The sequence below is a fragment of the Pistacia vera genome, unplaced genomic scaffold (genome assembly GCF_008641045.1).
Source record: "Pistacia vera cultivar Batoury unplaced genomic scaffold, PisVer_v2 Contig859, whole genome shotgun sequence".
Taxonomy (NCBI): domain Eukaryota; kingdom Viridiplantae; phylum Streptophyta; class Magnoliopsida; order Sapindales; family Anacardiaceae; genus Pistacia; species Pistacia vera.
The window spans coordinates 591832-605557 of NW_022196733.1; the positions used below are offsets into that span (position 1 = coordinate 591832).

Genomic DNA, 13726 nt, shown 5'->3' on the forward strand with positions numbered 1-13726 from the left:
CTGCATTTATCAATCGGCTGAAGGTTGAAGTGAGAGCTGAAGTTTGTTTAGCCTAGCCCACTTCTTTAATTCAAGTAATAGATCTGGCCCAACGAATTGAGGAAAGAAATCAAATTATAGAAGAAGCCCAAGTGGGAGCAATTAAACCTGCACGTGTAAATGGGCCTGGATCTTCTTATTGGTCCAACAGCCAGGGATCCAAAAATGCAACCCGGTTTGATAATAATCCCAGTTTCACCCGATTCGATACTAACCCAAACCCAAAATTCCCAAACGCATTTGAATCCCTAAAATCAAACTCCCATTTCAATCGATGATCACCGGAATCTTCAATTCAGGGCTCGTCGACCAATCTTTCCAGTCACGATCAACCACCGTCATCTTTTAAGCCATATGAACGACCAAATTTCCAACGAAGAGAGTTCCCATTTCAACAAATGACAGATGCGAAAATCTAGAAGAAAAAAAAGGGGGGGGGGTCTTTACTTCAGATGCGATGGTAAGTTTTCGTTTGGGCACAAATGTGGGGAAAAGCAATTTCAAATCATTTTAGTCGACGAAGAGGAAGATGATCCAAACCTGATTGGTGGTGGAGAGTCCGTCGAATCTGGAATGAAGTAACAGTAGGAACAGGTTGAGCTTTCTCTTAGCTTAGTGGTGGGGAGTCATGGTCCAAAGACAATGAAACTCAAGGGAAGAATCCAAGGTAAGGAACTGATTGTGTTAATTGATAGTGGGGCTTCCCACAATTTTATTAATTCAAAGGTTTGAGTGTTTGGGAATTTCCGTGGTGGGAACTCGGTCCTTTGGGGTCAGAGTGGGTGATGGGTATAGTGTGAGATGTGAGGGAGAATGTAGAGATGTTTACATGGAGCTACAGGGGGTGACGATTATTCAAAAAAAAAAATCCATTTGAAATGAGTAGTGCTGACGTAGTTCTGGGGATTGCATGGTTAGAAACTTTAGGTGAGACAACCACAGATTAGAGGAAGCAAACCATGAGGTTTAAACTGGGAGACCAGATTGTTTGTCTGCATGGGGACCCATCTCTTACCAAAACCATGGTTTCACTCAAGGCTATGATCAAGGCGTTGCAAAGTGAAGGGCAGGGGTGTTTGATAGAGTTTGGGCAGATTCAAAAACACTGTGATAACAGTGGTACTATGGATGATCGGTTGTTGGAGGTGTTGCAGACATTTAGCTGAGTTTTTGATCCACTCCCTGGATTACCACCTACCAGGTCCAAAGACCATGCCATTCAGTTAGTTCCAGGGACTCAATCACCAAACCTCCGACCATATAGGTACCTGTACTATCAGAAATATGAAATAGAGCGTATTGTCAAGGAAACACTAGCTTCGAGAATTATAAAGCCAAGCATCAGTCCATTCTCAAGTCCAGTTTTGTTGGTGAAAAAGAAGGATGGGGGTGGAGATTCTGTGTCAATTACAGGGCAGTCAACAAGGTGATTGTTCCGGATAAATTCCTGACTCCAGCCATAGACAAATTGTTTGATGAGTTAGAAGGCATGACAGTGTTTTCTAAACTTGATTTGAAATCTGGCTGTCACCAAATCCGCGTTAAACCAGAGGACACACACAAGACAGCTTTCCGGACACACGAAGGGCACTATGAGTTTATGGTAATGCCCTTCGGCCTCACCAATGCACCGGCTACTTTTCAAGCAGTAATGAATGATGTCTTCAAGCCTTATTTAAGAAAGTTTCTGTTGGTTTTCTTTGACGATATACTGATATATAATAAGGAGATGGGTGAACATGCGCAGCACCTAAGCATTACTTTGCAGGTACTCTTAGACAATCAATTGGCGGTCAATCAAAAAAAATGTAATTTTGGGCAATCACAGTTGAAATATTTGGGGCATGTGGTTTCAGCTAAAGGTGTATCTATGGACCCTTCAAAGATTGAAAGCATTATCAAATGGCCAAAACCGAGAGACATCAAGGCACTCAGAGGTTTTCTTGGGCTGACAGGATACTATAGCTGATTTGTTCGCGATTATGGGAAAATCGCCCTTCCACTCACTGCCCTGTTAAAGGAAGACTCGTTTGTGTGGAATATAACAGCTTAAGGTGCTTTTGAAGAGCTGAAACGGCTCATGACCAGTGTCCTAGTTCTCCGGATGCCTAACTTCACTCAAGAATTTGTCATAGAAACTGATGCTTCCAGAAGTGGATTAGGAGCTGTGCTGATGCAAGAAGGATGACTAATTGCTTTTCTCAGTGAAGGTTTGTCTCTAAATTCCAAACTGAAGTCCGTTTATGAAAGGGAATTAATGGCTATAGTTTTGGCTGTGCAAAAGTGGCGCCATTACTTGTTGGGAAGACGCTTTGTTATTCGGACAGATCAGCGCATTCTTCACTTTCTAACTGATCAGAAATTATTGCATAAGAATCAGCAAAAATGGGTTATTAAACTATTGGGGTTAGACTTCATAATTTAGTATAAACCAGGACCACAAAACAAGGCAGCAGATGCTCTTTCCAGAATGCCAGACGTGGTAGACCATCTTGCTATTTCCGTGGGCTGTTTTTCAGGACTGGACAATTTGGAAGATGCTATTCAAAGTGATGACAGGTTACGCAGGTGATAATCCGTGGATTATACAGTTTTCATTAGACCTTTTTGTCGGATTTCAAGTACTTTCTAGTGCATTTTGACCTGAATTGTTGCTTAATTCTTTACTTTCCGTGTTTCAAGTTAAAATGGACATTTTGACCAATTAAGGACAAAATTGGATATTTTTGACTCAGAAATTAGCGGATCTCAGAAGATAGGAGAGTTCCGAAGCAGGATAAAGCACGATGAAGCTTGTTCCCAAGGGAGAGCACCGAGAATCGAATAATCAAACGAAGAAGCAAGCAGAGTGGCAGTTCTGTAATTGTAGAACTTTTCAAGAAGCTTCGCCCCGGCGAAGGAATTGTCTTCACCGCGGTGAAGTAAGCCAGGGANGCAAGCTTCACAACTGTTATTGTAATATGGTACCATAGGAAGGCCTGACACCATTTCTTGTTTGTGTAACAACAGTAACCCACCAAAATTGAGATGGCTAAACCTTCTATGCCACAACCTTAAATCATCACTTGAAACCTTGAATGCATTAAGATTGAGTTGCGAAAACATGATAAGAAACATTTTGTTTTCAGTCATTTTTACTGAATGCACCAAACACATATTCCTTTTATCATAAATCATATATTCATCATTGTCAAACATAGCATAGAAACATTTCTTCAATATTTGATCCAAACTCAAAATATTTTTAGCTAAACCAAGTACATACATGACATTATGTATAAGTTCCCTACCAATTTTCCAACCCACGACAATTGTGCCTCAACCACGCACTTGAACTTGACATTATGTATAAGGCATTATGGTTACGCAACAAACAAAGATTCTGAAAAATCGCTACCTACCAATAATATGGTTACCGTGAAATTCAAATCTCTTCATAATCATTTATCTCATCAAGGTTTGAAATATAGAAGTAGTGCCAACTTCAATCATACTACCTTGATACGTTTGCATTTGGTTATCGAATCAACAACCAAATAAAATTAGATTTGAGCAAAAATTCAATTCCACTGTGGCCACATATTTGTGGTCATTGCTATTTATCGAATAGCCCAACAAGATAATTTCTCCTATACCCAAGAGCGATGAATCCCTTATCAATCCACCATAGCCCTAGTGTACTTCTCAATGCAACCAACCACTACTATACTGATAACCCTAAATAGGATTGTGTTAGGCTAGCGTCAAATTACACCAATATTTACCCACGACACTCTAGTGATCTCATGTCTAAAGATCACATGCACCACCATCCGTTAGAGGATATATTCCATAGATACTAGGGTTACCATCTTTATAGAATCTTTTGGTGGGTCAATCTAGTGAACTTGTAAATAACAAGCACCCATGTGTTGCACCAAGTTGTCACCAAACAACCTTAACATGTGAGAACTACCACTACCTTTCGGTAGGGTCATTCAACGCTATGATAGTCTTATCGTATTATCTGTGTCCATGGTCAAATTAATACTAAGGCTACGGATATTTCTAGAATGGCCACCATATGTGATCATAGGATCCTCACAATCAAGATTTGAAACACTTGATTTCCTTGTCTAGGTGTCAACCATTCTAAAAACATATATCATTACATAAATAAATAACATAATATAGAAATCTATGCCTTTATTAATATTCAATATAATATTACAAGAGTCTAATAGTATTGGCTTTAGTGCACCTATCCTAACAGAATCAGCTTTCACAAATGAAAGAATGCCCCACAACTTTCTCAATCAAAGTAATGACTTTCATGACATTCCAAGAGTAGGAAAATCAGAAGCTAATAATCATTACAAAATTTCATAGGGATAATGTAATATCAAGAATATAATATACCATTCTGTCCATAGAATACAAAATTGACAATGTATTCATGAACTTTAAGCCAAAATGAAAGAATCAACAATCCAATTGCAAGTCCTCCTATGATATCAATCAAGTTGTGCATGCCAAGGTAAATTCTTCCTACCAAGAAAACCAGCTTTCAGTTCAGGAATGCACAATCAAGAACTAATAATGTTGCCAATATTTTGCAAGATGTAAACCTACCTCTACCAGTATGTTAGGAATTAATCAAACAAATACACAGCAGAAAACAAAAATTTACCTTTTAAACCTAAAGTCCAAAATCCTTATAGGAGACACAACGTTGTTTACATGCTTAAGAACAATAAAATCCAGTAAGGTTTCGATTTCTCACCCTCGTTGATGGCTACTCCGATTGACCGTTGAAAACGTTCCCACTTCAAGGATAGAAGTGAATTAACGGAAATCCACACAAAGGCAGAACTCCACACATAATCAATTTGCTAGAGTGATTTGTGTAGTTTAAAGAATAAAAGAATTAAGAAAAATTCAAGAGAAATTTTCTCTCAATCTTTAGCTTGGGCAGCAATGGGAATGGTTATGGGAGATTTAGGGAAAAGTGCCTTTTTATAGGCCAACCCTAATCTCCCCTGATTAGGATATATTACTAATATACCCCCATCTAATTAAATAATTAGATACATTGATTTCCAAAGAAAGTAATTAACCAAGTATTGAGCCATTATTATTTTATTCATCCAATAATAATTTTTCAATACTTAAAACATATGTACACCACAATATATATTCAAATAATGACATTTTATTTATTTAGAATATACATACGACAATTTATATATTTAAATAAATATCCAGTCTTACAAATTAAATCCAATATGGGATTGGATGCAAACAAAAACCTTTCCCCTTTCCAGCAAATTTAATTGCTCTGTAAGATTTACCAAAATACCCCTTCCTCTATAAATGACGAAAATGCCCCTCACTTTTTATCTTCTTTAACTTGCCTTTTAAGTGTGTGACTCGTAAGCTCCTTATCATATTGGCAGTGAGTAATATCACGATCAACACCCTATTAATCGTCTCATTACAACAAACCAATATTGACCTCTAGCAAGGCATCATGGCCACCCAACAAATTCGGATTCAACGTATTCACTACCTAGCAACAGTATGGTTACCGTGCAATCAAATCATTTGTCATCTATTATCTCATCAAGGTTTAAAGCATAGAAATAATGTCAGCTTCAAGTATAAACCACCTTGACATATTCAGATTCGGTTATCAGACCAATCGAACAACCAAGCAACAACTCGATTCCGCTATGGCCACAGATTTAAGGTTGTTGTCTCTTACCGAATATCTTATCGAGGTAATTTCTCCTATATCCAGGAGTGATGAATCCTTTTTCGATCCATAATTGCCATAGTGTACTTCTCAATGCAGCCAATCACAACCATACTGATAACCCTGAATAGGATTACATTAGGCTAGTCGCAAACTATACCAATATTTACACACGACACCTAGTGATCTTAAGTCTAAAGACCACATGCACCACCACCTGTTAGAGGATATATTCCATAGACATTGGAGTTACCATCTATATGGAATCCTCTATATAGGCCAGTTTGGTGAACTTGTGAATAACAAACACCCATGCGTCGCACTAAGTTGTAACCAAACAACATTGACATGCGAGATCTATCACTACCTTCCGATAAGGTCGTTCAACGTTATGTTAGTCTTACCATATTATCTATGTCATAAGTCAGGATAATACTAGGGCTATGGAAGTTTCTAGAATGGTCATCATAAGTGATCATAGGGATAATACAAGCAAGATTTATCACTGCTTGATTCCCTCATCACAATTCAACCAGTCTAAGGGCATATATTAACATATATACATATAGAATATGATTTACATAATATAAACAATGCCTTAATAGAATAACATGATCCATAGAGCCAATATACAACAATATGATTGGCTTTAGGGTGCCTACTCCTACACAGTAAGCCTTACAAGCAAGCAAACAAAGGAAACTCTGGCAAATTTTATGAAGGCCCTGTCAAGTTGGTAATAAGATAGGATATAGTGTAAAAAAGTAGTGGTAATCAAAGCATGTGTTGGTGGTTGGAAGGTGGCCGGAAAATTGGTGGTTGACTTTGTGAGTGGTGGCCACCGGCGAAGCCCTCTGCCTCCGTTGTCGTGGTTAATAATTCAGGTTGGTGGTTTCTACGGTTTTCACAAATTGAAATTGACAGATTTAAATTTTTAGGGTTCAAATGAATTAGGGAAAATCCCAAAGGGGGCGTTTGGTTTAGGAATATTAGATTATTGGAAATGTTGAATTACTGGAAAGATAGATTACCTTGGAAGATTACTGAGAATCTTTAGAAAAATGTGTTTGGTTAGTTGGTGGGTATGTTATATTAATATGTTTGGTTATGGAGAATAAATTGGTGGATATGTTATTTAAATTACCAAATTGTCCCCTTTTCAAATATTAATATAATATTATTTTTATTATTAATTTTTGAATAATTTCATTTAACCCTCAATATTTCAGATTTAGTTAAAACACCCCCGCTTATATAAAACTTTAATTTATTACGAAATCACCCCCCACCTGCTGCCGCCTGCCGCCACCGCAGACCACCTCCGGAAGTCTCCGAAAGTCCCCATCAGCAGCTGACCGTGACCAAGAGGCTTCGATATGGCCGTTTTCGGCCATATCAGGCTAGATCTGGACGAGATCTGGCCATTAACAGCCATGGACCTGGTCGTTAGCGGTCAGATCTATTCCGGCCAGGTCCATGGCCATTAACGGCCAGATCTCGTCCAGATCTGGCCGGAAATGGCCGGAATAGATCTGGCCATTTCTGACCAGATCTGGCCTGATATGGCCGTTTTTGGCCATCAATATGGTCAGAAACGGCCATATCGAAGCCTCCCGAAGTCTCCCACCGAGTCTCGTTCTTTTTTAGGGACTCTGGTGATTTTCCGGCGACGACCCATGGTGATTGGCCCGCTGTCAGCAGTGGTGGCTGGGTGGCAGTGGTGGTGGTGGTGGTGGTGGCTGGTTACTATTGGTATTTGAAGATTACCGGTATCTTATATTACTTAACAACCAAACATGATAATCAAGTAATATAAGATGACATTACCCCAATAATCTCATATAACCCCCAACCAAACGCCCTCAAAATGAATATAAGGGAGCAATCAAAATTCAGATTTCAAGGTTTCAAAAATTTCATTTTTTTATTTTGGAGGGAATCTGACGTCATTTGGCTAACATGACAGTTGAGCTGGCAGCAACCACGTTCACTGTCACATTAAATCATGAGAGAAGATTGTAAGAAGCTATTGTAAGAGTAGTATTATTGATATAATTTTGCCCATGTAAAGGCTCATATCTCAAGAACTAATTACTTATATGACTATATTAAAAGAAAAAAATAAAAAAAAAACAAGTATAAAAATATATTAAAAAAAAAAACATTAAAAAAAAATTTAGAAAGATTTAAACATAAACATAAAATAAACAAAAATAATTAATTAAACAAATTTAATAATTTAAAATAATTAATAAACATAAAAATTTTAAAATAATTAAAAAAAAGGTGATATTATGTTCATATATATTTAATATAAGTGAAATATTGCATATTTAGGGAGAAAAAAAAAACCCACATTCTAATACTTGAATCGAAAAATCTGATTTCCAAAAAAATTGCGGAAATTCGAGTCAACGAGTCCAGTCACTCGAGTGGGGTATAATGATATTAACCTCACTCAAGTGTACTTTTGGATATTTTATATGGGTGATATTGATATTTGGCATAATAGATTATATGCAAATTTTATGACTCTTGTCAAACTATCAAAAAGGTCTGCTCAATTGAGGTTAATATCATTATAATGCACTCTAGCCAGTAGACTTGAGCAACTGAATTCGAGTGATTGGACTCAAGCAACTGGATTCGAGTTACTAGACTCAAGAGACTAGAGTTTATTCAAATTTGCTTGGGTGTTCGTTATTTTTCTAGAAAAATGAATTTTTAACCCAATTTGAATTAATGTAATTCTTTTTTTTTATTTTTTATTTTTTTCACCAAACATATTTTCAACATTTCAAATGCATTTTAGCACTAATATCTTTATAAAAAAAAAAAAAAAAAAAAATTCAACCAAGAAACCATTCATAATATTCTACCTTTTAATCTTAAATCAAAAGTCTTTTTTTTTTTTTTTNAGATTTAGAGACACAAGAGAGGTTAGATTGGTAAAGGTATCAGGAAAGCTGCCATTTATAGCATTGTATGATAAATCTATTTTTTGTAGCCTAGAGATCTTCCCTAGTTCATCAGGTATAGGGCCAACAATCTTGTTATGACTCAGAGAAATCTCCTGAAGCAATCCCAACTTCCCCAAAGAAACTGGGATTGTTCCAGAGATAAGATTATCATCAAGGTTCAAGAACTGAAGTTGGTAAGAGCTGTTTCCTGCTAAAACACCCCAAGTATCTGGAATAGAACCAGATATATTGTTGTGTTGAAGAGCAAGAATAGTAAGAGAAGGTAGCCTGGTGAGACGTACTGGGATAGAACCCATAAGGGAATTATAGCTCAAAATAAGTCTAAACAACCTGGTGGAATTTGCAAGACTAGGAGGAATTGTCCCAGTAAGTGCATTATTACTTAAATCAAGAGTCTGAAGATTATGACAGTTACCAATTGAAGGAGGGATAGAACCCGAAAGCCGGTTATTGAAGAGATAAACCCCTCTGAGATGTGGAAGGAACCCAAGAGACCAGGGGACTGATCCAGCAATAACATTATCATGAAGACTAAGTTTTCTTAAATATTGAAGCTGACCAATCTTCTCTGAGATTCTGCCACCGAGACCCTTAAAAGGAAGCTGAATAGCAATAACCTGTCCCTTAACACACTTGATTCCTGTCCACCCACCAGAACAAGCTCCTGAACCACTACCATTCCAGCTCCGGAGAACTCCTGTGAAGTCGATGAGCTCATGTTTGATGGCTTGAAGAGATTGAAAATCTGCTTGAGTAACAATCACCCCATCCCATGAACGGCCTGAAACAGAATTAGAAGTAAAAGCAAGTAGAAACAATAACAAATGGGCATAGATAAAGAACTTGTTTGAAACTATAGAAGCCGAAAAATACTTGTTGCTGTGGAATCGGTTCAGGAAGCAACAGGTATTTTCCATGAACATGAAAGAGAAGCAGCAAAATTGCTGAAAGAAATTAAGAATGAAGAAGAAGAAGATGTAAGGTTTGATATATCTTATATCTTCTTGTTTCTTGGTTTTGCTTTACGTAGTGAAGTAATAAGAATGAAGAAAATAAATGATAAAAGAGAGGACGGGTGAAGAAGCATATGTATGTAGCAGTGGGATCTTGTTTTTGCCCGGAAGACAAAGTCAGTAGAGAGATAGGTAGTGAGTATCAGATTTTTCATACTTTACTTACTTTGTAACGGCTAGTTTTTACTTCCATGCTCCTTCTTAGAACGGTTAGTTATGAACAAACTGGGTCATGGTCGCAGCAAGGCGTTGTTATTCTCCAACGGCTATATTGTATGCACCACGTGGGAATCACGTGGAATCTCCCATTTGCCACGTGGATTATCATAATTTAATTTTTAACATATTCCGAGCCCATAAATTATATTCTAGTAAAAAAAGAAAAAAAAAAAAAAAGGCACCATAATAGAGTTATTCTTAAACTGATAAATCTGTGGACGAACAAGACCAGAAGGATCTTTTACATGCACAAAGCCCTTTCTCATTGTTTAATAACCTTTTTATATGTTTATCATATTTTAACTTCAAATTATCACAAAAAAAAAAAATTATATATATGGTTGAAATATTTTTTTTCTACCTATTATGCATATGTTAAGACTGTTAGATGTATTACTCAATAGGTTCTGAGTTTGAGTCACTCTTAAAATACTACTAGAGGTAGCCATTAGAGTTATTATCCGACCGATAATTTTAGGATCCTGAAAGATATATAAAATACGCATAAACTGACCCAGATATCCAAAAAAAAAAAAAAAAAAAAAAAAAAAGACACACATGCATGTGTTAAACTATGCAAGAAAATCTAAAGTATATCCAGGAGAAAATCAAGAATCCCAAACTGGCCCTTAAGGTGGTTTCTGCTTATTGCAACCTGGAGGGAGAGTGGCTTTCTGTGCACCAAGGAGTCACAAAGATGAAGAAAATAATTTATTGAAGCATACTGAACCTCAGGATGTTCTAAAAAAATAAAAAACAAAAAAATAAATAATTAAAAAAAAAAAAAAAAGAAAAAAAAGAAAAAAAAAAAAAAAATAAAAAAAAAAAAAAAAATATAAGAAAAAAAAAAATAAAAAAAAATAATTAAAAAAAAAAAAAAAAAATTGAGGCAATGTCAGTAAAAATTTTACAGGTCAAGCCTATAAAAACTTTTTGACAAATTCTGTGAAACAAATCATAAGAAAAGTCACATGTAGTGTCGACCTTACTAGGCTGCTGCCCTTCTGCCTTTCAATGCTGCATACAGATTGAGCTTTTCAGAAATCATAAAAACTTGAGCCACGAAGATCTGGTTAACGATATGAATGAGGGGCTTAACAAAAACCCTAACACAAATACTGTTTCTCAAACTGAGTCTTCCCAGTTTAACTCAAAACTCACTGATAAAAAGAGGGACCTCTCCCACAATCTGATGAACGGGGGTCGGAGAAAAGGTTGTGACTGTTGACTCAGACGTACCGATTCTGTACTTTTATTGAGAGGGTCAGACTAATACGTTAGATAAAATATCAATCAAGATGCTAACTAAATTTCCCAAAAACCCACAAAACTTAAACTAGCAGAGATTAACTCATTCAGAATCAAATATTATCAACCAAAATTTTCAACCTTTTGCATCCATTATTTGTTTCAATTTCTGACGGAACAATAAAATTTCTACCTACTTGAACAAATCAAACAGATTTAACAAATAGAAAACTCGAATATCCATTCCATGATCTGTATTAAAAAGATGAAACTTGAAAGTACAAATTGTATCATGTAAAATATGCACTGAGCAAAAAGAAAAAAAATATAAGATCCATATTCTATTCACGACAATAGTTAAAATAAAAAAATCAAAAATTACCAAATTGACATTTATTCCACTACCAAAATCCTAAGTTTCAATTGAATCAATCCCAACCATCCACTTAAACGCGTGCGGCAACGGTAGGGGCGGCAGCAGCGGCGGCGTTGGAGGCAGCTCCACCAAGGAAGGATAAGAATCCAGTCGCTGCAGGCTCTTGTTCGTCCAAGAATAGATCTTCAGGAACCCTAAACGCACCATGAGCACAGATCAAAGCCGCTCCAACCATTAAAGCCGAGATCAAAACAGATCCAACGCTGGTAAGGAAGATCACGAACACGCTCAGCACAACCAAGATCCCAAGAGTCTCACGGTCGCTAAAAGTACGGCCAAAGATGACAAGCGGCTGATCGGACGGACGAAACAGATAGAGGAAAAGCCACGAAGCGAGAAGACCAAGGAGCATGAACAGAGAGAAAGGATTGGTTACAAGAGAGAAGGCCAAAACAATGGCGAGGACGGAAAGGTAATTCACTCGAAAGTAGGAGTAGTTTTTGCGGATACGGACGGTGGCATCGGATAAGGACTCGGGTTTGGAGAAGGCAGAGCGATCAACGAGTTCGCCCCAAGGGCGGCGCTGGGAGAAGCCATTGCGTAGGGACTCGGAGAGGTGGGTGATTAGGGCGCGGAAAGCGGGGGTGGCGATCGGGGGTTGGGACTGGGCGGAGGTGGCGGAGGCGGATTGGGCGGTGGAGACGGGTAGAATAGGGGCTGCTGCAGAAGCCATATTGGGAGGATGAGGAGAACTGAATTGAAATGTAATGAAATGAAAGATTTTGAGGGATTTGTTAGAATTAGGGTTGGTTAAGAATACAGAGATTTGGGATTTGGAGGAGGGAATATAGCGTGGAGAGAAGAAAGGGGGAAGAACAAGAGAAATTGACGGGAGAAGCAAAAGAGACTATTAAGAGAAGTACGTTTCACGGTAATTTCATTTTCTTTTCTTTATTGTTTCGCTTCGTGGTTACGCACGCGTCACCGACAGACGCAATGAAGGGTGAAGACTGAAGAGAGAAATTTCCTAGCAACATTTGTAGTCTGACCAATTAGAAGTTGACATGTCATTCTTTAACCATACTAGATGGCAACGTGGCATCATCTTGCCGGGTAGATCTAATGTTATAACTATAGTCTATAAACCGCGTTTTTTATTTTTATTTTTATTTTTTAATAATGAAATGGATTTGGCCCAATGAAGGAAGCATGTGGACTTTGAACCATTGGGCTTCGATCTATGCAAACCTCAAATATCATGGAGTCCGTCAAATAGCTAGACAAAACAAGGTTGATATGACGGAGTTTTAAGTTAGGAAAATAATAGAGTGCGTTTGGCTTATTATTTCTGCCTATATTTCTAATCCTATTCTTCAAATAATGTTTGATACATTATTCTAGAAATATTATCCTATTTTTTAATTATTTTTAGATCCCATAAAGTTATTAATTTCATTAAATACCCCCTAAAAAAAAAAGTTTAAAAATGAATAAAAACACCCCTATGACCCATACTTACCAGATTCCGGTAACAACAGTCAGTGGTAATCAGAATATGCCACAACGGTGAATTATCGACCAGAACTGATTGGTAATTCATCGATCTGGCCTTTTCTAGCCAAATCCACAGTGGATCTGGCTGGAAAAGGCCAGATCTAGCCGTTAGTGACAGCCAAAGAAATGTCAACGACGGCCAAATCTTTGTCATTGTTGACCGACAATGACGGCCAAAGATGGTCTTCTTTGGCCTTTTTCGACCGTCGACGGCCACATATGGCCGTAGATCTGGCCGAAAAAGACCATAGCGACGCCATACCGGCCAAATCTAGTCGGTATGTGTGGTTATGCAATTTTTCTGCCAGATTCCAACGGTGGTGGCCGGAATCTAGCACTGCAGGTGGTGGGGGTCTTTTTGTCACTTTACATATTTTTATATATTGGGGTATTTATTAAATTAGCAAACTTAGGGGATTATACATTTTTAAATTTTACCTCGTAATACTCTCATATCTAATTATCCAATACTTTTCCCAAAATCCTATCTAAAATAATAAATCAAACGCACTCATAGTCATCGAAAGTAATGTACTGAATTTGTGCATCGAAACTAATGCAT

General features: G+C 37.4%; 2 protein-coding genes across 2 annotated transcripts; both read right to left on the reverse strand.

The window, feature by feature from the left end:
* Positions 1 to 8666: 8666 nt before the first annotated feature.
* On the reverse strand, positions 8667 to 9671 carry LOC116118771 (probably inactive leucine-rich repeat receptor-like protein kinase IMK2). The gene has a single exon (XM_031404744.1). It carries the CDS (start codon positions 9669 to 9671, stop codon positions 8667 to 8669), a length of 1005 nt encoding a protein of 334 aa, XP_031260604.1.
* A 1778-nt stretch (positions 9672 to 11449) lies between these two features.
* On the reverse strand, positions 11450 to 12544 carry LOC116118776 (PRA1 family protein B4-like). The gene has a single exon (XM_031404749.1). The coding sequence runs from the start codon at positions 12341 to 12343 to the stop codon at positions 11681 to 11683; it is 663 nt and encodes a 220-aa protein (XP_031260609.1). The 5' UTR covers positions 12344 to 12544; the 3' UTR covers positions 11450 to 11680.
* Between the last annotated feature and the right edge of the window lie 1182 nt (positions 12545 to 13726).